Below are 26,944 nucleotides of genomic sequence, written 5' to 3'. Positions count from 1 at the left end.
GCGGGGTTGGGGGTGTTTTGTGGGATGAAAGATAGGTGATGAAGAGGGGCCAGATATCCACTGGGCAGGGAACCCTGAGGCACACATTCCCAGTATTCAGTAAGTTGTTCTTGACAATAAGTCACATCACATAACCAGCTATCTATTTGAAGTACAAGGAGGTGCCCCCAGTGTATCACAACTCTGCGCTTTGCTAGAAGTAGCAGCATTGAGGTCAGGTGTCTAACACAACTAGGAACATCATTATCATAGCCCAAAATAGTGATCAATGGGGCCCTCTGGGGGCGATAATCAGTGAACGAGGCGATGGCATCATAGACAGAGGGCCACTGCATAACACTCCCATGCCAGATGGAGAAATAAGGCATTGTCTTTGCCTTACCTACGGCTGCGTGCATTGTCCGCAAGCCATATACAGTGCATCTAAGCAAGAGTACGATACATTTGGTGAAGACATTTGATGTGAAGCAGGCGTAGTGTAGAATTAGGGGACGAGTGCTCTGGTTAGCCTGTAGCAGTATTGCCACTGTGCTGCGGTGGGGTGTGGTGGGTGGGGATGGAGGGGCGGGGAGGGTTTGAGCTCAACTTCCCAGCTGGAGTTGACCTTGGGGGTGCATATGGCAAACTTGTCTTGCATGGTCACGAATAAGCGCGTGATCAGTTTCCGAGGAGATGGGCTAATCTGTAACACGGCCAATGCATGAAATGGAGTAGGGACTGCAAGGAAATTCTTAGTTAAGGCACGAAATCTGAAGTATTTGAAAACATCAAGTGGAGTATGTTATAGGAGTGCTAATATGTGTTGCACAGAAAGGAATGGCCCGTCCGGGTATAAATCACCTAGCTTAAGGAGTTGTAGCCGAGCCAATTGAGGGGACACGCCTTCATCTGCTGCCGTCGGGAGATGTGGGTGACCGCTCAGTAGAATTTTGAGCATGTATGGGTATTTAAGTGGGCCTGTAGGTGCAGCCTGTCCCAAGCCCAAGTTGTGCAGGTTACAGTGTCTATTTAAGCACAGGGCGGCAGGCAGGCAAATATAGCGCGGCAGTGAACTGGCCCCTGGGTATAGTCAGGAATGTGCAAATTGCGCTTGTGCACAGTAGTAGTAAAGTTCCATGTCTAGAGCACATTGTCCACCCTGTTTAAAGGGGAGGGTCAATGTGACGAGTTGCACACTGAGTTTCCAGAAGAAGTGTGTGAGAAGGGGTATAGGAATGTTGATGAACAAGTAAAGGAATTTTGGAAGGTTGAGCATCTTGGCAATGGCAATTCACTCAGCCATGGATAGTGGTAAGTGAGTACAGGCCGGAACTCAGTCCCCAAGCCACGTCATCAGCGTGTCATAGCTAGTTTTCCATATTTTATGAAAGTCTTTGCTGATGCATACACCTAGATAGTGAACTGGACTATCCTTCCACTGTACTGGGTAGTCAGGAGTGAAACAGAACATCACAGTAGTGAGAGAAAAGATAAATGATTTGGACCCGTTTATATGGATGCGGGTGAGGCCACCAAAACAGATGACTTTACGGATCACGCGAGATATCTTAGCCTGGGAATCCCGCAGATATAGGGTATCTTCTACGCATACATGGAGACTAAGATACTTCTGGTATGGAAGGCGAGTCATCTGTGTGAATGATGTTGGTGTACGCGGGCCGCCAAGGGCTATATCGTAATAGCAAAATGGATAAGTGAAAAATGGTAACCTTGTCTAGTTCCCCTAGATAATTGGGAAGGGAGACGTAAAGTTGTGATTGATGTGCAGCCTAGCACAGCGTGACGTGAATGGAGTTTGATTAAGCTGATAAAGCGGGGGATGAATCCCAATCGCCTCAGCAGCTGAAATAAGAAGCCCATTCCAAGGAATTGAATGCCTTAGTGGTGTCGAGTAGGAGAGGGGCGAGGATTTTATTGTCCACATTGATCACTGATGGAAGCCGATAGAGGTTGCACTTGTTGTGAGGCTTCACAGGTTTCAAAATAATGACATCTACCTTGTAGAACGTGAGGGGCATGCTAGCCAACCATACAGCCACATAGTACACCGCCAGTAGGTGTGGGACAAGGATCTGGGGAAATTCTTTGAAAAAAACAAAAATTAGGCCATCTATTCCTGGCGCCCTTTCTCCCGTCATACCTTGTATCGCCGGCACTATATTGTCAACTGAAAACGGGACATTGAGATTCTGCCAGTGGGCGTTCTTCAGCCAAAGGAGTTGAATAGAATCCAAATACTCATCTAGTTGTGCTGGGTCATGGGCTATCTTTGAGTTACAAAGGTCGGCATTGAAGGTTGTCATGGTACGTTTGAGGCCCTTCTGATCAGAATGCGGGATTTGCTGATCACCGAGTAATGCCGTGATGTGATCACTGGTCCAGAGTCGGAAGACCAGTTTAGCCAGCAGCTGGCGCCCTTGGTCTCCCTCCCCATAGTAACAAGCCTCTTTGCCAAGATAATGTGTTTTCTCGAATTGCCTCTTTTCTCGAATTGCTTCCTCATTATATTTGCTGAGCTTTAGCCTGATGGAAAATGTCTGCGTATCCTGATGCTAAGAAGGCGAGAATGAGGGCGCAAATATCAGATTAGAGCCTGGCAAGCAACATTCATATCCCTCACAATACCCGAGCCCCCTTGGTTATGCACATGCCACGAATGAAGACTTTGAAAGCCTCCCATAATGTGGATGCTGAGGTCACTGATTGGGAGTTTTGGTAAAGATATTCTATAATACCTGATCAGGTATCATCATGAAATATCGGGTCTCAGAAGGCATAAGCATGGGGTAAAGTAAAGTAAAGTCCACATTTGTAAAGCGCACAATCACCCGTAAGGGTCTCTAGGCGCTGGGGGGCCGTCGGGAAGATTAAGCGAGCTATTGCCCAGAGTCACATGGTGCTGGGCTAACCTGCCGCCGGAGCCGGGGATCGAACCGTGGTCCCCAGATTCCAGCGTCAGTCGCCCTGGCCGCGGCGCCACACCTCTTCCACCTCACCAGGAGTGTGCCCAGACACTAGTACAGGGGAGAGCGACTTCAAGGAGGACCGATGAATGAACAGGAAGTGTCCTGGGGAGGTGCTCAATGGTCCTCAATCAGGGACTACATCTTTCTTTGCCAGCCAATTCTGGACCAGGTGATGTGTGTGGTACCCATACAAGTACCCTCTCGGTTCTGGGAGTGTGTGTGTCTGTCCACAGGTCTTCCACTGTGTAGTGTAATTGAGCAGCTGCTCCTGGGTGTGGCCGTCTCGTGCAACTGGATTGGTCTAGGTTATGGTACAGTACAATATTAAAGTCACCCCATCACAGGACAGTTGCAGGTCCCACGCTACGGATCTATTGTCATAGTTCTATAACCCATTCACAGCTGGGAAAATTCCCCTGCTGTGCTGGGGGGCAGGGGGCGCGCACAGCGCCCCCGTGCTCATGACGAGGTCAGCTCGTCATGAGCCACGGTGGTCGTGTGCTCATTACGAGCTGAGCTCGTCATGACCAGACCCGTTTCTTTAGAACGCTCGCACAGCAGGGGAATTAGCCAGCATGCAAGCTCGTCATGAGATTCGAAGGTGTTAAAGAGAGCGGGACAGTAAACCTTGGGTCGACAGATAGAGGACAGAATAAATGGTCAGCCCATAAGTGTGCCATATAAAACTACATATTTGCCTCATCACATAAGGATGTTTTTGTAAGCCACTGCAGACTATTTGGGGATGAGAATGGCGACCCCTTTTGCATAGCCAGAGTAAACTGTTATGTGTGTTCCTGCGATCCAGCCAGCAAGCAGATGAGGATTTGAGGTGCTAGTTTGTAATTTCAGGCGTTGTAGCACACCAGAGAGGCATTCGGCCTCTCTGGTGGGGACCCAATGATGAAGCATGTCACCAACCAGGTTGGTGAGTGAGGGTTCTTTTAAAAACATAGTTGTGTTCCCTTCCCCTTTTTCTGTATAGTCACTCTTCTGTTGTTACTTGAGTATATACCCGGAGGTTCAAGAGTGCCTTTCTCCCTCCCTCTCTCGTTGTTTTGATTGATTAATATTGATGGGTATCATCTAGGATTAATGGCTTGACAGAACAGAGCGACCCACCCTTTCTTTCCAGTGTGCAGTGGATGTGCTCAAGAATTGACTACTTTCTACTGAACCACCCAACACTCGTTCTGCTGAGAGACTGTAAGATATTAGAGGGAGAGATATCGGATCATGCACCAGTAATTCTAGAGATGGACCTAGGCCACACTGTGCCCACCCCCATGCTCATCCCACTGTAAACAACCCATGGACAAATAGAAGCTTACAGACAATTTGCATCAATATCTAGATGACACTGAACACTCTGCATCCTCACTCCAAGTGCTATGGGCTGCAGGATAGGACCACCTACACGGGGAACTAACGACTTTACCCAAAGAAACATATACAATTAGAACTGGACATACGCACACTTACGAAAGAGTCTACTGTGTGCCTGACCCTTCAGTTTCAGAACCAGCTTGAAAGAGCAAAATTTGATTTAATCTCTCATTTTATCTCTCAAGTGTAATGCACTCTGATGTGTCTCAAATGGGCAGGATGGTTTTGTTGTGCCTGGCGACCTGAAGTCCAGTGGTGACTGGACTTTTGCAGGACCAAAAGAGGACATTGAGGGGCGCTGCCCCCTGTGGCCAAAGCCACCGCACCTGGACCATGGCTGAATTTGCCAATGCATGTTCACGGTTTACTGAAAAGTCTTCATTTATTGTTTCTGTAAGAAAATTAGTGGTTTGTGTTCCCAACTTTCTGGTGGTGGCTCCTCTTCTGTGGGGGCTCAGGCATCAGTGTTGGAAATAAGTTCATGGGATGTAGTTGCCGGATTGTTGAGTTCTAAGCTCACGAGTGACTATGAAATGGTGGACTTGGTCCAATTTACAGATCCATAGCAGGATGGACCCCAGGATAGCAATGAGAAACTACTTCAATCACCCCAATCGGAGCGCTGTGCCCCCCTCAGCCTTGTGGCCTCCTGAACAGGATTGAACAGTCTGCTCTCTCTTAGCTGCAGGCTAGCACAGCATGTGGGCGCAGACTTACCTTGTTCCTTGCCTGTGCTGGTGTGCCAATGGGGAATCCAAGCCGCAGCACCATACAGGGGGCTTTGGAAATCAGCCTGACAATGTAGAACGACGCAGGCAGATGATCTGAAGAACTGTGCAGAGAAGAGTGAGGGACATTAAATCAATGACTAGTAAGGAGACTCAGAACACGAAGTGGGGGGCATAAGGTAAAAAGAAAAAAAGGAGGGCACATTCACTGAAAAGTGGGGGACACAATTAAACTAAGGGGGGCAATCAATGGAAAGGGAAGGACACTAATTGAAAAATGGAAAACATCACTAATAATAAGTGAAGGGCACAAATAAAAGTTGGGGACAAGCATTGTAAATTGGGGGGGATATGCACTCCCGGAAAAGTGGAGGACATGAAATTACTGAATTGTAAGGGGAAACAATGATTGAATAGTGGGAATACAATATTTCCAGGAAGCACATTGTCATTGAAAACAATCAATGAAATTTGTGGACACCTATTGAAAGTAGAGGATAGTCAGTCATTTAAAAGTGGGGTAAATAATAATTGATTAGCAATGGACACAATATCAATGAAAAGTGATGGGAACAATCAATGAAAGTTGAGGGACATTCAGTGATTAAAAAATGAGGGACAGTATCAGCTATGCAATTAACAGATTAACAAATATTCCAGAAAGAGACCTAAGGATTGTCCATGGCATACTCCCCCTTATCTAGTTCAGCCCAAAACTGAAAAACCCAGAAAGATCACCCCTAGCCATCGCTCAATATCTCAGAGAAGAACCCTCTCCACGATGGTCTCAACTATATCTACAAAACTTACAGTAGAGAACTTTACCACTAAGAAATCCTGGAAGCCAAACATATGGCAGTTCTCAAATTGTGCAAGGCCATAACGCACTACACAAGGCACCATCCCACAACAACTCAACAGAGAAGCACATGAGGGGGCAGACCACAACATAGCTCAACAGACTCCGTTGAGGTACTTTACTAAATCAGCAAATTGGGAAATAGGATGAAGGCCACAACAGAGCTTCTGGGTCAACCAATAACAGCATACCTTTCTCAGGGGCTATACAAAATGAGCACTGAACACATACTGAAAATCCATAATATATCACCAGAGCTTAAGGGACAGACAAGAGATTAAAGGACTCACAAGGGGCCATAAAAACAGAGTTGGTCTTTGAGAGAGAGGCCACAGAACACAAGAGGAATGCAACACCAGAACTCGGCAGGTTCTCACGATGGAAGCACATAATACAAGAATGGAATTCCAAGGAATGGCATATGAAGAATGATACTATACCAAACATTTAGACCCAGAACTCAGGGACCACACCATGCCAACGAATCATGGATTTATGTGGAAGCCACTGCACACCAAAGCTTTAGCAACTCTCATAAGGAGTACTCAAAAACTCCATGGATTTATATGAGCAGCCGGATCATCAGACTCTCTCATGAGAGAAATCACTACAACAAATCTCAAGGACTCCCAGGAATTACCACACACAACAAACTTTACTGAGATACAGGTTAGGCCATGCTAGAACAAAGCCCCAAAGATTAAAGAGAGAACTCATAGTAAGTATTCGGTTTTCACAAGAGGGGCCACACCAAACAAGAGCAGGAAACAAATGATTACAACAACAGAAAAGCCTTATACGCTCAATTCAGGGATTGCACTAACCCACAGGTCTAGAGATTCACACAAAGGATCATTCCACACAAATGCCACAAAGACACACATGAAGAACACCACCAGGGGAGTATTAGGGTCGCACAGAAGAAGTCATACCACACCCGAACATAAAGGTCACAAGAGGGCAACAACACATGAAAGCACCAGCTTTACTTAAAGTGCTGGACATCAACCCTACTATATTAAGAAAAAAACATGAATGGATCTTCAAACCCTACAACTGGGACAATGTTCCATAACAGCTGCAGATTGCACAGGAGAGACTAAGTCACATCAGAGGACCAAGGACTTACTAGAGCTCCATCCACCAGCAACGCTTGAGGATGCGCATGGATATAGTTCCAGTCAAGACTTCCATAATGTACCTCCCTTCAAGGGCTTTTTTATGAACTGGCTGGTCACTGCAGAGCATCAGAAAAATCTATAAAGCTAACCATCTACCAGAGATCTAAGACTCAAAGAACTTATTCTAGCCACAGCTAAAAGTACGGACTCGCGGGTGGTGCAGTATCTGGACCTTAGAGGACTCACTTAGAGTAGCATCAAATAGGAGATCGTCACAAATTCACAGCAAATATAAACACAGGAGAGGTTACCTCAGACTACTGCTCCAGGGAATCCTATAAGGAACCTTGTACCAAAGTGAAAGAGGCTCATGGAGGGGGTGGGGGATAGGAACCACCCCTGATGAGAGTTCAGGACTCACAAGAGTTCAGAAAGCTCATATCCCATTTTCTTCAAAAGCGAAGCGTTACTAACCAGAATCACATGCAGATACTGTAATTCAGCACTAATACTCCTGCACAGCAACTGATTAACTAAAACTCTCATTGTATAATTCACTCTTTGACATGTAAAGGACCTTCTCTAGGTCTCTGAAGGGACAGACTGGTTGTCGGTAATACCCACTGGTGCTTGCCCTTGCTGGTAGGCTGACCCATCTCTGCTACATTTTCAATCAAGGCAAATGGAGCCACATATGGCCTCAATTCCCAGCATGCAAATGGGCGAGTATTGGTGGCAAAGAATGGTAGCTGTGGCCTCAGGTTCAGCGTCCTTGACAAAGGTGGCCTCTGTTGAGAATCTGCAAAATTCTACTGGCCCTGGCAAGGCACTGTACTATGAAATGAGTACAGTGTGTTACCTGTATATAAGTTTGACATAGGAATATCCTTCCACCAGCACAAAACTGCTCCAGTCTCGAAGTAATGAGGTGAGTGCGGAGTGGGATATTCGGCACTGGATGGTGCTGCAGCGTCCATTGCTCCCGGGGGTGTGAAGGTGCTTTGGGACCGGCCTGCAGAAAACAAACAACAAACAATTAAAAGCCAGAAAGCAATTTATACTGTAGAAAGGCAGAATGTCTAAACACTCCACGGAAAAATTATACTAAATTTCACAGCTTAGATTCCAAATATGTAAGAAAGAGGGAGAAACATGCAAAAATTATTTCTATGCATGGAATGCTGTTGGATTAAATGTTTAAGTTCAGAATTTTCAAATGGAATTAGTGAAAAGGCTGAGTTAACAGATTTAATGAGAACCGAATGGAAGCTTTCTACTATGAATCATTAATATCTTTGATGCAATGCATTGATTACATGCCAAAAAGGAAATGTAAAAGATGTAAAGTTCTTTACCATTAATCATCTTATGTAAAAAATAGGAAGGGAGCGGGGAGGAGTGTGGATGTCACTTGAGAAAATGGCAACTTGCTACCACAGCGCAATGTCACATTGCACCAATCCACTGTTTTTACAACCAAGTAGGTCTGAAAATCACAGGACATAGCGCAACCCCAAATAACATCTGCCTATAGCCAATACCATGGATTAAGCTATCTTACACATTCCAACAATAAGACGTGAATGGATAAACCTAGCTGACACCAGAGCCCTCGAGTGTTAATATGACGGCATGAGAAATGATGAACGACCTAGCTCTCATGACTAACTGCGATGATCCTCTGTCGCTCTCTAATTGCAAAGTGAGGGATTTCAACCATAACCTGAAGCACCCTGAGGTACTCTGAACTACCCTGAAACTAAGCTCACACCGCTTGCAGCAGGCAGCAATCACCATTCAAACAGTGCTCCTAACTTCCATCCTCCTAGTGCCCACTCATTTTGCACGCCCTTCACATCAGATATGTCAGCAGCGTCAGCCTGCAAGGCTCACCAAAGTAGTGCTGGAGCTTGTTTAATCACTAAAAGAGGCCCATTGGCTTCCATAAACAAGACAAGCCAATACGACAAGCTCTGGGAAATTTAGAGCATGGTGCTCACAAGAGAATAGGTCCCAAAGAACCAAGCATGTGGTCTGTTCCACCAGAAAATAGTACCCACGGGATCCATCTTTTAAATAGAATAATAGAGCATAACTTACCACAGGCTGCTTTCAAGCGCTAAAGATCATGTGCTGGTGGGATACTGTGATTAGCGCTTGCAAACAAACAGGCCTAAATGAAGTCAGACTGTAACTGGCTGTTCACTCATTACCCGATAGATTATCAAACTGTTCAGCAAAAATAACTAGGAGCTATACTGACATTGCTGCATTCCTACTGCATGACCATCCCAATGTTCTTGAAAAAAGGTGCATCATAAATATTGCTCACATGATAACAAACGGTATCAGCCTGCATATATGTTTGCTGAGAGCGCTCACCCTTACTTTAAGGAGTCGCAAGGATCTAAAAGGAATGGTTCTAAACAATATCGATCGCTGCTGAATTCCTCCTGCTATTCTAAGTAACATGGGGTTACGGTGTTCAAAGCTGATCTGAGCCTGGCTGCCACTAAATACAAAAGGCACCATCACAACGTGAGAACTGGGATGTGTGGTTTCTAGTTACCTGCACCAAATCTGTGGCATCTCAATCTTTCAAGGGTGGTTTATTATTGGGTCAACTCGTAAAGATAGAATAATGAGATAACCATGGTTTGACAATAGGTTATCTAGCAAAATATCAAACGAGCAAATTCCTGGTGATCCATCATGAACATGAACAACGATTGTCCGTCAAAATCATACTTTGCCTCATGGCATCACATGCTGAGCAGTACACACCTAAAATAAGTCATCGGCCTGTCATACACTGATTACATGAAAGCAGAAACTAGGGAAAAGGAAATGACAGATGCAAAAGAGTTCAAGACTGGACAGTCCCGGGAGAAGAACCTCCAGTGCTGGGTCCTATCAAGAGCAAAGGCGACACTGCCACCTTCATATAAAAAATCCTTCAAAGACTTTTATTTCAACACTATATGTTCTAGCCCAATCCACGAAGACTAATACAGACATGATGCAAAACAAATTCTTCAGCATGAGAACAGATCTTCAAGACATTGGAAAAAGATTCACAGAGACTGAGTTGAGAATAAGTAATTTGGAAGAAAATGCGCTAAGAGATCAAAATGAAATAGACAATTAGTGAAGAAAGTCATCTCAATCAAAAGAGAAGTCACAGAAATGGAAGACTGAAACAAATGAGGCAACATAGGAATTTCTGGTATTCCGTCAGGGGGAGGGGAGCGGGGTCACAGAATGTTGATATTTCTTGAAACCTAGACACCTCAAAAATTGGGGCTAAAGTTTGTCATAAACGTACAGGTTGAAAGGGGACAGAGTAATAACAGTGAAATCCAAATTATGTTTCTACACTGATTCGCCATCTTCAAGCTTCTATGAAATAGACAGGTTGAAATGATGCTTGCACAAGAGTAAAAAATAATCAGCATGGGAGATGGAATAGATCCAAAATTGGCATTTCCTTAGACACTGTTAGACGCTGTAGAGCATTTTTAGCCAAAATGAAACCCCTTAGGGAGCGCTTGGTACAAGTCTCCTTCACCAGTCTAGCATTCTTCAAGGAGAAAACAACCGATCTATTTGAAGATCCTGATTCCTTGGACATTTTCATTTAGAAAATTGCAGACTCAGAAATGATCACAAAACAGGACCTTATCACATATATTATCATATTTCTAATATGCCTTAAAATATGTATCCTTTAGAATCAACTGTAAACTGTACTCTAACTGTGCTCAGGATATTTTCCCCACGATTGATACAGATTCTAAAGCTGTTCTTAGTTGCTAAAAGACAATATTTTGGGGCCATTAGTTTGGGGCCATTAGTTTTTTACAACTAATCTTGATTTCTTTTAAGAAGTAATTTGGGGAGGAGCCAAGCTCGCGTCCGAGATGGCCGCGCTTTAGCTCGGCTCCGTCAACTTTCCTGTTCGAAACATAAATCCTGCCTTTATCCTGCCCCGGGAAGACAATTTCTGCTACGCTGTGGATCTACGGCGATTTATAGACACTTACCGTCTGTTCCGGTTTTCTCTGGGTGCCGTGGTTCCGGAACTGTGCCTTCGCTCGCTTCGGGACCTCCGGAGCGGAATGGCCTGAGTCTCCTTGGCGGCGCCCGGACGGGGCGCTACGCTATGGCCGGCCCTTGATGGCGCAGTGGACTCGGCCGACGAGGCGGTTGTGCAGAGAGGCCGGTCGCGGCTTTCTGGTTTGATCAGGCGGTCCCGCGGCCTGGGGTGGAGGCGCTGCCTTCTGTTGACGGGACTGACCATAATTGTGGCTTGTCCCCCCCTTTGTTCTCCGGTCCGGCCATTTTGAGTGCCTCCGCCCGGACTCGGAGAACGGGGCCGGCGGCATTTGGGGGCCGGCGATCCTCCGTCTTCTGGTGGCCCCCCTTCCTGCTCTGGACGTGCCTCTGCTGGTGGTTGACTGAATTCCGTTTGCCTTGCTGTGGCCCGGTCGGGGGTCGGGGATCGCTGCGACCCCGCCGGGCTTCCAAGATGGCGGCCGACCCTGTATATCTCAGCCGGGCCGAGATGGGCGGCGGTGGTCCACGATGTGGCACAGAAACCAGATACTGTAAAGGTGTTCCTACACTTACGGACATCCTCGCCGCCCTGCGCTCCTGGGGTACTCCTGTGGCCGCACCCGCTGTTAACCTGGAGGAGGCTCGTTTCGCTGGGCCGTTTGAGCCCCCCCTGGCGTGTGCGGCTACGTCGCTGCTAGGTGCGGCTGGCTCTATCCTGGAAATTATGGACCCGGTGGCTGCCGTTTCTGCTGATGTGCGGAGTTCCGCTGCCCTCCATCGTGATGTGTCCTCTCCTGTGCTGTGGGTCGGTGGGCCGGGTCCTGTCCGGGCCGGTCTTGGTGGTTCTTCCTGTTCTTCATCTCCTCGAATGGCCGATCGTAGATCCTGTGCTGACTCCGCTGGGTCGACTTTCCTCAGATCATCTTCGGAACTGTGCCTGCCTTGTGTACAATGGTTTCTGACTGCTCCGGATCATTCGAGTGATGCACGGAACATCTTATGCGGATTGAAGTTTGACCTCCCTGTTCTCTGCCTCCTGTTCCTTGTGGTCTGGTTCTTCGTGAGGCGGACTGCTACAGATTTGGAAAGAAAAGGACAGGGATGAGACGATCTTGCCTTTGTGGACTGTTGTCTTGCAATGGTTGGATGATCGATTAGTACGGTATGACCATGTCGGACTTTTGTCGTATTCCTGTTCTGTATCCTTCAATTCTTCGTCTTCCCGTGGACACTGATGTTTCGGACGGGAGGGTGGGAGCCGTTGATTCTGTTGTATGGCCCTCTCCCGTGTTCCTTTCTCCCTTATTCCTTCTTTTCCCCCCCCCCCTTTTTTTTTTTTGTCTTTATGGTTCTATCTTGCTTTAGCTCTTCTATATTTCGGGTTCTGATTAGGGCGACAGGCACGCTGCTGGGGGGTGGGCCATAGCCTTCTGCAGGGGTGCAGGGTGGGCTTGCGGGGTGGGGGAGGGGTCTGTCATTTCTTTGGGGGGGGGGGGGGGGTTCCCCTCCTTTTTCTTATTTTTTGGTTCTATGGCTCTTGTGTGTCCTCTTTTTCGGGACGCGGTCTCAGCATGTGTCCCCCTGGGTGGGTTGTTCTTGATGCGCTGGCCTTTGGGTCTTACTGTGACTTTGGCTCACTATTTAACTTTGCTCTGGTTACTACCGGTTCTGTATACCGATTTGTGGTTTCCGGCCTCGTTTGCCATGGGGCGCATGCTTGAGGTGGCGTTCTTCCTTTCGCTTTTTGTCCCCTTTTCCCTCTTTTTCCTCCCTTCCCCCCCCCTCTCGTGGGGGGGGGGGTTTCCTTATTCCCTGGGTTGTGTGACGGAGGGCTTTATTTGATAAGCTTTTTTCGACTCTGTTTGATATGATATGTTCTTATTGTGGTGGGTGGCGTTGAACGGCAGTTGCCACTGTTTTTCTGGTGCGACTCATATTCTGCCCTTACCGATAGGTATTTGTCATTATTGAGTTATCCTGTATCTTTTACCATGGCTGTTCGCGGCCCACCACGGCCCTCCGAGACTTCCTACCTGTTTATTATCCTGTTGTACCCGTTTCTATATATTAGAAAATCAACCTTCTCGTATCCTGTCCCTGCTGGTTGCTATATGGCTTTTAGCCCTTATTTCCTGTATGATTTGTTGTGATATTCTGTATGCGTTTCTGTATTGTTGATTATGCTCCTTATCTGTGGTGGCCGGCCCGCTGGGTTGTAGGCCCGTATTTGTGAGCCTGCCCTGTACAATAAAGGTTTTAAAAAAAAAAAATTTAAAAAAAAAGCAATTTGGATAGCTTCCTCAATTCATTGATTAACAAGAAAACTGACAGAGCTGTTCGATTCATTATGATTTTAATTAAGGCTTGGTTTGCTCTTTAATCCGATCACCTTTTCAAGATGTTCTAAGAAAGTTATTTATTTATTATTATTTCTTTTTATATTTCTTTTTATTGAAACAAACATCAGCATAAAAACAGTACAGTGGGTGAATTACATTAGCTGAGCAGACGACTCGGGGCAAGAGAATATAGAAACTCAAATAAAAATGTCGGAACATCACAGGGAGGGGGAATCATCTGACATTTTCACAAAGGGCGGCGTACAAATTTCTCCCCTGTAGCTATTCCAAGGTCCCCAGATCTTTGACCATTTATGAGGGCGCCCCCTTGAAACATATGTAGTCTTTTCCCTAAACATACTCCAATCTAGATTATTTTCCCATACTTCAAGCGAGGAGGCCCACTCCGCACCCCACAACTGTGCAATATCACGTTTGGCAATCATGTATCCCAATGTGAACCATTGTGTCTGCGCGCTATTTAAACAGTAGGCTCCCATATGTTGAGAAAGCATCTCCTCACCTCTGGGGAAAGAGAGACCCCAAGCACCTCCTTGATTGTATTGTGAATGCTATGCCAATACGCGCCTACGGAATCACACTCCCAAATGATGTGCATGAAGGTAGCGATAGAGCCACAGTTTCCTTTATAAAGCCCCGTGTCTGAGAGACCCATGTGCATCAGCCTGGGCCCGTGAGGTAAACTCTATGTAAAATTTTCAGCTGTACCAGACGAAGGCGAGCTGGAATAGCAACCTCTCTCGGCGACGACACTGCAGACTGCCAGTCTTCATCGTCTAACTCAAGCCCACCCCTCATCCATTTATCTCTAAGTGCACCAAGAGAGTCGGTCCTATTATTGATCAATTTCTTGTAAATGAAAGAGATCGTCTTATCAGGCAAGTGACCATCGAGTATCCTGTCTTCCAGGGGAGAAGGCTCTGAGGGTTCGGCACCACTAGGTAGTACCGCCAAGAGAGAATGATCGAATCTGCAGGTATTGAAAATATTCAGAGGGCGCAAGCTTATATTCTTTCTGCATTACTTCAAATGATTTAATCTCCCCCTTCCCCCAGATATCCTTAACAGAGGAGATTCCAATTAGATCCCACCTGTCAAATCCCTTCGTCTTCCAGAGCCTACCAAGACTCTGAGTCCCACAGCGGGGTGGCCAAGGTCACTCTATCCTTCCAGCCCAGGGAACTCGTTGTCCCCTGCCACACCTGTACCGAATGTTTAGTAGGTCCCGTCAATTGCATTCTATTAGGCCTAGAATATAAAGCTCTATTATAAGTATCACCGGGGAGCAACCACCTGTCCATGGCATAGCCTGGATCATCAATCCGGCCATACGTACCGGGATTAATTGCGGCCAGATGTGTCGCCCAGTAATATCGTTTGATGTCCGGGAGTGCGATGCCACCATCATACCATGAAAGAGTCAATTTAGCCAATGCAATACGTGGCCGCCCCTCCCAGAGTAAACTTTGCTGCAGCCCCTCAACCTCACGGAAATAGCTCGATGGCACCACATCTAAGGAGTTTTGTAAGGAGTAAAGAAAACGTGGGAGAGCCATCATTTTAAACAATGTCGCCCTACCTAATAGTGAGAGAGGGAGCCTCTTACAGCTAGAAACGTCCCTCCTAAGTCGAGCAAGAGGGGGAAGCAGGTTTCGGGAGTACCTAACTGACGGATCTAAAGAAACAAAAAATCCCAGATATTTGAGGCCTTCCTCACTAACTTGTATAGAACAGTTCCCAGGAGGTACAGGAGAATCCCTGCTCAACACGAATAAAACCGATTTACTCCAATTGATAGAGAGGCCAGAGTTACGTCCAAAAGAGGCAAGGACATCACACACTGCCATGAGAGACTTACGCGGGGAGGTCAAATACAACAAAATATCATCCTCGTATAGGGAAATGCGATCCTCCCATCCAGGGGACCACCGCAGCCCCCTTATCAAGGGTTCCCAGCGTATCCAGGCCGCCAAGGGCTCAATTGCGAGCGCAAAAAGAAGGGGGGACAGCGGGCAGCCCGGTCGGGTGCCACGCCCCAGCAGAAAGGTCGCCTAAACTTTATTGTTCACAACTACTTGCGCCAAAGGTTCAGAATACAACAGACGCACCCAGCCAATAAATACAGGGCCAAACCCAAACTTGGCCAACACCGCCCACAAATATGGCCATTCGACTGTGTCAAAGGCCATTGTAGCATCCAGGGACGCCACAATAGCCGACTCTCGTATCGTCTGTGCCCTGGCCAAAACCCCATGCAGTCTGCGCAGGTTCAAAGCTGTGTTTCTATGAGGCATAAAGCCCGATTGATCAGGGTGAACCAACTCAGTGATTTGAATTTGAATTTACAGCAATTTGTATAGCTCACTTATACCATGCGGTTTCATGGCGCTAGGAGGACGCTTAGCCAGGGGTGAGTGTAAAGAGGGAGCAGGGTGCTATGATGGGAAAGCACGGGAAAAAAGAACGGTTTTAAGTGCTCTGCGGAAGTCAGGATAGGTAGGGATGGATCTAATGTGAAGTGGGAGAGAGTTCCAAAGGGTGGGTGCGAGGACCCTGAATTTCATGCCCCCGGCTTTCTTTTTCTTGAAGCGGGGAATAGAGAGCAAAATTTTGGCGGAGGAACGAAGTTCTCTGCTGGGGCGGTAGGCACTAATGGCGGAGGATATGAAGTCAGGGGCAGTCCCCGCCAAGGCCTGAAAAGTTGTACACCCCAGTTTAAAAAGGGCCCGCTCTTTAATAGGGAGCCAGTGAAGAGATTGGAGAAGAGGGGTAACATGATGGAATCTGGGTAAACCATAGATCAGGCGGGCAGCCTGGTTCTGGACCAGCTGGAGACGGTGGAATGCATAAGCGGGAGCTCCATTGTAAACAATGTTCCCGTAGTCCAGCCGGGACAGAACCATGGCCATCAGAATAATTTTAAGAGCTGGAACGGAAAAGAAACAGGAAATTTTTCGTATAGTGCGAAGGGCAAAAAAACAAGAGGAAACAACAACATTTATCTGGGTGTGAGGAGTGAGGTGGCGGTTAAGTGAAATCCCTAGAGTTTTTACAGTAAGAGAGGGGGTGGGGGAAATGCCCAGGGAGGGGGGCCAGAAGCTGGGAGACCAGGGACTGGGGGTGCAACCAGTAATGACAAGTTCCGTCTTGTCCGGATTTAGTTTCAAATGATTACCGTTCATCCAATCGCTGATGAACAGCATGACCGACTGGAAGGGGAGTATACTGGTAGGGGAGTGTGAAAGATGAAAGATGAGCTGGAGGTCATCAGCGTAATTGTATACGGTGACCTCCATATTTTGGAGTGCAGAAATGAGAGGGTAGATATACAGATTAAATAATAGCGGGGAAAGGGAGGAACCCTGGGGAACACCACACCGAACTTGGTGGGGGGGGGAAGTGAAATCGGCCAGGTGGACGGCCTGGGAACGGTCACTCAGAAAGGAGCCGATCCAGGCCAGAGCTGGGCCCTCGATGCCCGCCGCCCTGACACGGGTGAGAAGGATGGAGTGGTCGACCGTGTCAAAGGCGGCGGAGAGATCTAGAAGGACCAGGGCCTGGGGAGAGTTGGTATCCAGCCCCTCCCTGAGGTCGTCCATCACCGAAATAACCACCTTCTCGGTGGAGTGCCGAGGGCGAAAGCCGGCCTGCCGGGAGGCAAGTCCTCCGGTTTCCTCAATAAAGGCACCTAGGACCTGAGTGACATGGGCCTCCAGGGCCTTAGCCAGGAAGGGAAGGAGGGAAACGGGGCGATAGTTAGAAGGGGAGGTGGGGTCAGCCCCAGGTTTTTTTAACAGAGGAATAACAATGGCCGTTTTGTGAGGAACTGGGACGATCCCCTGATCAAGGGAGTCGTTAAGGAAGGTGAGGGGGGGGAGATAACAGCTCGTAAAGAGACTGCGAAGAATGTGCGCTGGAGCAACGTCTGCCGGCGAGCCAGATTTAACACGAGTCAGAAGAGAAAGAAAGGAGTCTTTGGTGAGGGGAGGTAGGTGGGTCAGTAGGGAGGTAGAAAGTGGGGGCTGGGGATCACGAAAGGTAGAGGAAGGAGGGGGAATCCAAGCCTTAATAAGAGCAACCTTCTCAACGAAGAAATCGTTGAGAGAGTTACATAACTGCTGGGAGGGAGGAACCTTGGGAGAGGCCCTATCAGAAGAGGACAGTTCCCGAACAATAGAGAATATCTCCCTGGAGTGGCTCTCGGCATCAAGAACTCTCCCAGAAAAGTACACTGTCTTGGCCTGGAGAATGTCCTTTTTGTATTCTTTTAAAATAAGCAAGTAACGGGTTTTTAGGAGAGGACAATAGGCGCGTCTCCATGCTCTCTCCGCTTGACGTGTCTCAAGTTTTTTAACCTTGAGTGCAGGAGAGAACCATTTGTTCGCATCATGGGCGCGTTTAACTGTTACAAGCTTCAAGGGGGCAGCCTGATCGCAGGCTCTCAGGAGCCAACTACCGAGGGCATCCAGCTGCCTGGACGGCGTAAGATCCGCCAGGATAGGGCCCGAAACAGAGAGAGAGGAACAAAGGGCAGGAATATCAACTCTGCTCCAGTTCCTCGCCCTAATGTGTTTGGGGAGAGGAGTAGAAAAGGAAAAACTAAGGCCCAGCGAAAAAGAAATAAAAAAGTGGTCCGACCAGGGACAGGGCTGGACGGAAAGGGCCGGGATCGAGATATTAAGGGACCAGATTTTATCCAGCGTATGGCCGTGAATATGTGTAGGGGAGAGGACCCGAGAAACAAAGTTCAAGCTAGAGAGGAGTTTGGTAAAGTTACGAGAAACTGCATCTTCACTAGGAGCATTGGGCCAAAAATTAAAGTCTCCGAGGAGCAAAACCGAAGAATTGTTGATAGCTAAGGTTCCCAATAGATCAGAGATGGCTGAGAGGAAGCGGGGGGAGGATTGCGGGGGGCGATAAACAAGGACACACGTCAAAGGGGTCTGAGAAAAAGTAGAACGAATAACCAGACAATCTGCCGTAGGTAGAGGAGGGGAAGGGAGAGGTTGGAAGTGGAAGTCTGCTCCGGTAACCAGGGCAACTCCGCCACCAGATCGACCGTCAGATCGATCAGCCCTAAATATAACATAAGGGAAGGGAAGGGCAGAGAGCACACTTGGAAGTGAGTCAGAGCAGAACCACGTCTCAGTCAAAAAAAGAATATCTGGTTTAACAGAATCTAAGAAATCAAATAGTTCCAGATGATGTTTGACGGCCGATCTGGTATTGAGTAAGAAGGCCGAGAGTTGCGGTGCCGCCAGGGACTGAGGGGATTAGGGAAAAGGATCAACAGGGGCCACCAGACAGGGGGGGGGGGGGGAAGGGAGGGGTTGAAAGTGGGAGGGGATGCAGAAGGGTACGGACGGGCTAGACCGAGTTCACTAATGCGTGCGCGTATGGCAGGTGTGGGGGACCACTGAACCTGTAACGCTCGAAGTTGCGAGGAGGTATATGGCAGGAAATGGGCAGAGTGAGGTGCCCCTAGCCCCGGTCGGCTGCGGACGGGCGCAGACGGGCGCAGACGGGCGCAGACGGGCTTGCCTTAGGCGCGCCGAAGCGCGCCGCCGGCACGCCCGCTGCGCGTTCGCATGGGGCGTGCCTTTATGGGCCTGAGGCGCGGTGGCTAGAGCGCCGGGCAACAAAACAGGCAATCCTGCCGCCTCACCCAAGATGGCGCCCGCTACCCCGTCAGCCCTCCGGAACAATCGGCACAAGCCGTGCCGGACCGGGGCTAGGGGAGCGGGGGGGCGAGTGAGGTGACCGGTGAAAAGCAGGTAAAGTGAGATTAAATAATAAGACAAAAAGTAGTTTTTAAAAGTAAATCTTTAAAAACCATGCAACAATGGTAGAACCTTTAAAAAATTCCTGTTTTAATCGTACTGTCCCCAGCGTGAGCAACAGCTGCCTCGAACCCACTGCCACTGGGTCTAGGGCGTCCGCTGCGCGTTCGCATGGGGCGGGCCTTTATGGGCCTGAGGCGCGGTGGCTAGAGCGCCGGCCAACAAAACAGGCAATCCTGCCGCCTCACCCAAGATGGCGCCCGCTACCCCGTCAGCCCTCCGGAACAATCGGCACAAGCCGTGCCGGACCGGGGCTAGGAGAGCGGGGGGGCGAGTGAGGTGACCGGTGAAAAGCAGGTAAAGTGAGATTAAATAATAAGACAAAAAGTAGTTTTTAAAAGTAAATCTTTAAAAACCATGCAACAATGGTAGAAGCTTTAAAAAATTCCTGTTTTAATCGTACTGTCCCCAGCGTGAGCAACAGCTGCCTCGAACCCACTGCGACTGGGTCTAGGGCGTCCGCTGCGCGTTCGCATGGGGCGGGCCTTTATGGGCCTGAGGCGCGGTGGCTAGAGCGCCGGCCAACAAAACAGGCAATCCTGCCGCCTCACCCAAGATGCCGCCCGCTACCCCGTCAGCCCTCCGGAACAATCGGCACAAGCCGTGCCGGACCGGGGCTAGGGGAGCGGGGGGGCGAGTGAGGTGACCTTTATTAGCCTGTTGGCCAATATCTTAGCCAGAATTTTGGGTTCTGCGTTCAGGAGGGAGATAGGCCTATATGAAGCACAGCTGGTCTGGACCTTACCCTCCTTATGTATCACAACAATTGACGCTATCCTCCGGTCTCTCAGGAGGGTCCCCTCCTCTCTGGACTCAAGAAACATTCTTCTCAAATAAGGTGCCAGGCGGTCCGGTTTAAGCTTATATAGCTCTATAGGGAGACCATTAGGGCCTGATGCCCTACCAGAGCGTATAGAACGGATAGCCAAGGTGACCTCATCCGCCGAGAGATCACTATCCATTAAAGTCTTATCTTCCGGAGAGAGATGTGGGAGCTGCAGATCACAAAGCAAATGAAGAGAGTCAGCCTCCGGCCTAGTCGAGGCCGAAGTATAAACGGAGCGGAAGTGCTTGGCGAATTCCTCTGCTATACACTGGGGATCTACTAGTTCCTCCCCCTCCTCTGTCTTCAACTCAGGGACAAGACGGCCAGACAGTTCCTTCCTATCCAGCCATGCTATAAGTTTCTCCGCTTTGCCCCCCAGATCATAGAGCCTACCCTGCTGTTCCCTACCAATTGCTCTCGCCCTGTCTGAGACAAGCGCCTTATAGTAGTGTTGTTTAAGATTCAGATGGTGAAGTCTGCTTCACTTCTTGCGCCAATTCTCCCTCCAGTCGCTCGATTTCCGCCTCCAATTCCACCACCTCCCTCTGCTTCCTCGGATGGCTGTGCCTGCTCTCCGGAGGCCCGAGAGCAGGCACAGCCATCCGCCCACCCTGTGAGTCCCCGGCGGGTCTGGCCCGCGCCTACTTCGGCGCGAGGCATCGGAGGCACTGCCAGCCGATCCGATCGCTTCTGCAGACCCGCCGTCGAAGTAAGGGACCGGTGGGGGAGCCCGCCGGACTCCAGACGTGTGGTGGAGGCGGGAACGGCGGTTGGACAGAAAGCCCGCATTGTTTACTGAGGCCTGCCCGGCGGTAAAGCCACACGGGGTCCAGAGTTAATATTTGCCAGAGGGAGGGCCCCAGGTATTGAGACTTGAACCCGTCACTTGTGGTCCAACGCAACAGTCCCTGGGAGTCGGTGGCGGGCCCGGCCCGCGCATAAGCGTTGCGCGAGGTGACGGACAGGAGCCACGTCTGTCGCTGCTGCGGGCCTGCCAGGGGGACTGCTCCAGAGTGCTTGCGGACGCAGGGGCCAAGCCCGGTACTACAGGGAGAGCTGTACTGCCGTCCACGGTATTACACGGCAGACACTGTGAAGGACACCAGCGACGAGGCGGCCACAGGGAGGGGGGGAAGACCCGGACCGTGGGGACTCGCAGAGGGAGCGCGGTCCCTGCACGGATTCCTCTGCTCGAGAAACCACGGGAGAGGCGTGTTTGCTGGAAGTTTGACCCCCAGGACTCCAGCCCTCTTTTGCCCACTTTTCGCGCCCCCGCTCCGCGGGAGCCGCTCACGGAAAGAGACTCTGGCTAGAGGGTGGTGAGGAGACTCTACCCGGACTCCAGCGGGACTGCGAGGACCAGCGGGCAGTGCGTTACTAATCTGCCTCAGCTGGTCCTCTTCCCGCCCCCACCTCCTCTCTCTATATAACTGCTTGGGGGCTCGCGCACGCGGGACGCACGCGGGACGCACGCGGGACGTGCGCGGGCTGGCGCCGGGCTAAGCTCGGGCAAAGGGCGGGCCGTCTGGGGGCTGCAGGAGGCTGGGCTGGGCCTACCCCCTAACATCTACTCGTTGGTATTTATTCGTCAGCTACTAGTAGTTTGCGGGGAGGTAGGGGGGTGGGATATTGGTGCTTTCATTCTTATTCAAATTATGCTAGCAATGGGGCTCTGGCGCTCTCTTTCAGATTTTTAACACGCTCTGCAGATCCCAGCATACTGTTTAGGGAGCTGCCTTTTGTATAGTATAAGTGAAAAGGATGGCTACAGAGGTACTGAACTCACTACCCGCCGCTGTAGGGGTTTCCATACTGGGTCCCTTGGGCAAGTATTTCGCAAGGGCAACCAAAGAAATAGACAAAGAACTCATGTTAGCGGAGAAACGCGCGGAACGCCGGTTCTTAATTGACTTACTTAAAAAGACGCCATTACTTTCCCCGCTAAAGGCATCTACGCAGTCACTATCTGACAATATAAGCAACCCGGCGAAGATGTAGAGTTATTTAGTACCGATAATATTCCCCTTATTTTTCAAGATCAAAACTCATCGCCTATATCTATTGATATCACTAATGACGGTACTGTAAATGTTCCATTGACCACTCCTAGTTGCTTAATAGACTTGAATTCTCCCGCAGTCTTGGATCTTGTTTCTCAACCACTCTCAATATCCCCTAATTTACTATCTAATGCTGACACTCCTACAGAGACACTTCCACCAGTTACTGTCAGTAGGAGTAAAGTTAATTCTAAGAAACTTCAGAGGGCACATTTTTCTCCACCAAGGAAAAGAAGGAGGAAAGGTGGGGTAAAAAAAGGGGAAATTAGTTAATGTATCGTTCAGCCTCTGGTTGAATCTATTGATACACCATCTAGGCAATCAGAGAAGGATGCTTTAGAAGGGCCTCAAATACCATTAACTAGGGGAGAACGAATTTCGTGGACTAAAGAGACTAAGGAGATGTTTGAACATCTCCTAAAATCTCTTTTGCTCCCACTTACGGAGAGAGTTAAAAGGTTGGGGGAAAAATTGGACTGCATTTTGGCAGCCTCCAACCTTACTGCTAATTCCAACTCTGGTAAACTCAAGGAACACTCTACAATAAACAACCAGTTAACCTCTAACAAGGTGAATTTAAATATCCCACAGAAAGAAAACCCTATATTGAAGAATAAAACATACCCCATTACTCCAACTGTTGTACATGCTACCAATAAAGAGAAGGAAAAGCCGGCTTCTAAAAAAATCGCTTCCTCCCACAAAGATTTCAAGCATGAAGCCGGTGACAACAATAAAGCAGAGAGCTAATCTAAATTCTAGGAATATAGTGGATTTGCCCCCAGAGTCAGCTAATTTTGTGATAGTTCTTACTGGAGTTCCAACCGTTACAAATGGAAACATTGAATATAACGCAAATCTTAAAAATAAAGTTATTTTTTGGTTGAGGAAAAACAGGCCCCTTCCTCCACATCTAAACGGAGACATAATCTCGGTTAGACGATGTAAGTGGGTGGGCCCCAGACCCAAAGACATCGAGGGAGACATCGTGATTGTTAACTTTAGGGATCACAGAGTAGTCACGCATATTAGTGATTGGTTCCCAGGAAGAACGGAGGGGGGGTGTTTCTACTCGCAATCTGAGCTATTTTTATCCTGAAGCTCTCTTGATACCCCCTAACCAACCACCAAACCGTCAACACTTTAATCCCTTAAATGTTAGTACATCGTGTCTCACACCCTTTAAACCCAGTTCATCGTGTTTCACACCCTTTAAATTTGGTACACTATCCTCCACATCCTTTTTTTTCTGCTAATTACACAAATAATTTTTCCCCTTCTCTTGGATATCAGTTTCCACCTAGATATTTCCCTCCGAATATCAATTTTGGTCATCCTGTTAAACCTAAGGAGTTCTGGAACATTCCATTACAAAACTTGTATGAACCACTCTCTGGGCTCGACTCCAATGAATGACTGGATATGCCAATTCTCGATATAGAGGTTACTCGAGATTGCCTGAGTGTTTCCGCTTCATTAGATGAAGTCAACAAAACTGTCCCTTCTATCGATATCTCCCCATTAAGAAGTAGTCCCGTTGAGTTAGAAATCAGTATGTGGGAGAAAGGTTGTGTTTCTTTAGCGGAGAATAGTGGGACCTGCAATGATGCCACTCCTTGTTTGTTGAATTTGTATGATATGGAGACCACCTTCATTTCCAGTGATACAAAGGATGATTGGGGTGGGACGGAGGGTTCATTGCACGATGCCACATCTGTAATGTCTAATTGTATGCCTTCGGATAGTGGAAAGTGTTTAATTTTTCCTAGTAATTATTCTGCTAGTGATATGGAGGGTATTGGTGGGAATGTAGAATTTGTTGAGATTGTATCCCTGCCTGAAAAATGTACACCTGGCGGTCAGTTAAATGTAGAGGTCCTCCCCAACACTTCCATTCCTACCCCTGCTTATATTGTACATTCCATACTCAGTTGGAATGTGGCCGGCCTTGCGACAAAAACTGTATCACAATCGTGGTTGGATATGGTGAATACTCATTCAATCCTTTGTTTTCAAGAAACCTGGGCCTTAAACCCAGTGCATTTACTAGGGTACCAGACCTTCCACGCTCCGGCCTTGGAGACTAATCATGGCAGAAACAAGGGTGGTTTGGTAACATATCTCAGTATCAATAGTGCACTAACTGTGTTGACACACATCCCAAAAAATTCCTATCAGATAGTCATGATTGGATGGGGTAACTTCCTCAATCTCATTATCATAAATTTTTATAATAATTTAGCTTCTGAAGTTTTAAATCAAGTATTAAATGACCTAACTCATGCAGTTGGCGCCTTGAAAGAACGTACTAATAAGGAATGCATGATTGCCTGGTTGGGTGATTTTAATTGCAATATCTGCCAGTATGGGCCAAAGGAACTTTGCGGCCTGGATTGTATAATGGATGGTACTCCGAACCATTTTAGCCATTCAAAATTAGGGGATAGTTTAAATAGTTTTCTTTTCTATTTTAATTTAGACTTTGTAAATGAACTGTGCTCACCGTCACTACCTTTTCAAACCACTTTCCATGGAAGAGGCTCAAATTCTGTGATTGAGGTTACTCTTTTTTCTAAATCACAGGCCACTTTGCTCTCCTCATGGAAAACATTGGACGAGGTGTATGGAGACCACTACGCTCTAATGTTTAATATAAGAAAACATATAGAGAGGTCACAAACTAAAACAAATATCATTAACTACCAAACCCATATTTCCATGGGACGGACAAATGGCTATACTATTAAATGGGACAAGGTGATACCTGAAACATTGTTTAGAAATGTATTATCCGAAAGACGTCCGGAGATTAATATATGCCTGTCTCCATTAGAAGATCCGCAAAAAATATTAGATTCTTTTAATAAAATTCAGCAGACCCTAAAATCCCTACTGACACGGCAACCTAAATCTGGAACTAATAATAGGAGAGGTTGGTTTGATAAACATTGTACCGCTGCTTTAAAAAACTTGAAAAAGGCGTTACATACCACCCCGCGATCTGTAGAGGCCATTAGTCAGGCAAGATGTAATTATCGCAAGGCTATTAAGAACAGAGAAAAAACCTTGAAACAAAAGGCCTGGGAAACTTTAATCTCTGCCTCAAGAGATAGAGATGCCACGGCCTTTTGGAAGGCAGTAAAAGCCCCCTGTTGGCGAGATAACCAACCGGAAATGATCGATATTGCCATCAATGGGGATACTTGGGTCGCTCATTTTAAACATTTGTACGATGGACAGGGGCTACAACCTACTGCTCCTGAGGGCGGCATTATACTTCCTTTTATCTCGGAATCTCACGTGAAAAATTTTCCGTTGGATCTTGTTTCTTCATGTGAAGAAGTGAGTCTGGCTATTAGAGAAAGCCCGTCTAGTAAGGCACCGGGTCCAGACTCCACACCAGTAGATGTTTTTAAAGCTTAATTAGACTTCTGGGCCCCATTGTTAGCCTTAGTGATGAACTGTGCTAATACCAATGGTCTAATACAAATATGGTCAGAAGCTATAGTGGTACCCATTTTTAAACAAGCATTTGCAATGCAATAGGTCTCGCATTTGGGAGAGTTTAAGCTATTGGCATTATAAATGACAATGCCTTTTATTTATCTGTTTTGATAATTAACATAAATAAAAGGCATAGTCATTTACAATGCTAATAGCTGAAATTCTTGCAAATGCTAGACCCATTTCAATTCAAAGAAGCGGCTGCCACTGTCCCGGGCTGCTTGAAAAGTGAAAGTGTGCATGGCGTGCTGAATTTTGAAGGAAAGCATGTCATGCCTGCAGTAGGAGAAACTCATTAAAATGCAGCTGGGGGCCAGTACCGGTCCCACCAGGATGCGGGGACGGGAAACAGTTCGTCCCCAATGGACAACGAGCTGTCTGAAAAATGCCAAATATCGAGGATTGGTGAAGTTAATAAGGTAATAATGCCCTGAAATTAAGGAATACTACAACAATATACATACAGAAAGCTGTGCAAATGTTCACATAAATAAAGGCACCCACTGAGGGATAGGTACAGCGTTACAAAAAATAAGGGAAGGCGCTCATAAGGAATTATTGAAACATAACCGCCAAAAGATTAGCAGTACTGGCAAGTATGAGTACAACATGGAGTTTCAGTACACACCCTCACATGTGAAGAATACTACCACAATATACATACACTGTGTAATGTGCGCATAGATAAAGGCACCTACCAAGGAGCGATAGGTACATCAGTACAAAAATAAGGGAAGGGGCCCATAAGGAATCACGGGAACGTTACCTCCATGAGATTAGCAGTACTGGCAAGTATGAGTACACTCCACAAAAAGAACAACTGGGCTGAATAAAGTAATCTGTAAAAATTAGCAATTCATGAACCACCCTAGAATTGGACAATACGATAAATAAATAGTCGCGTATCTATGGTGCATTTGTAGAGAGCACGCTCTCATGGGGCCGCCCTAAGATGATCCAAATACAAGATACCCGTGCCTGGTAACCCGTCTCTACTAGAAAAGGAGATGAAAATGAGAGCGGCACAATACAAAAAAGAAATAGTAAGTGCACCGCTGTGGGAAGTGACATACTGTTATCACCGTACAGCAAAACTGCGTCCTATGTGGAGTGAAGGGATAAATACTGGTGTCAGGGCAACGCCATGGAACGTGAGGAAGGACTTGCATGTGTCCCTGATAGGGGAAAATGGCAGCCATGTTGGACATGTGTTCCAAGTATTGGAAGCGGTGTTACTC

At 47.6% G+C, this 26,944-nt stretch overlaps 1 protein-coding gene across 7 annotated transcripts in view; it reads right to left on the bottom strand.

Moving 5' to 3' along the window:
- SZT2 (SZT2 subunit of KICSTOR complex) overlaps nt 1-26,944 on the bottom strand; it is an 804,663-nt gene that overhangs the window by 665,432 nt on the left and 112,287 nt on the right. For all 7 annotated transcript variants that reach the window (XM_078659317.1, XM_078659363.1, XM_078659315.1 and 4 more), the window contains exons 13-14: nt 7,920-8,072; nt 5,070-5,184 (exon numbers count right to left, since the gene is read on the bottom strand). In XM_078659317.1, coding sequence (XP_078515443.1) covers nt 5,070-5,184; nt 7,920-8,072 — 268 coding nt within the window. The remainder of the gene's footprint in view (nt 1-5,069; nt 5,185-7,919; nt 8,073-26,944) is intronic.

This window comes from Lissotriton helveticus, chromosome 1_1, assembly GCF_964261635.1.
Source record: "Lissotriton helveticus chromosome 1_1, aLisHel1.1, whole genome shotgun sequence".
Lineage (NCBI taxonomy): Eukaryota > Metazoa > Chordata > Amphibia > Caudata > Salamandridae > Lissotriton > Lissotriton helveticus.
The sequence above is the reverse complement of the archived record's forward strand: the minus strand, read 5'-3'. Positions and strand labels throughout refer to the sequence as shown.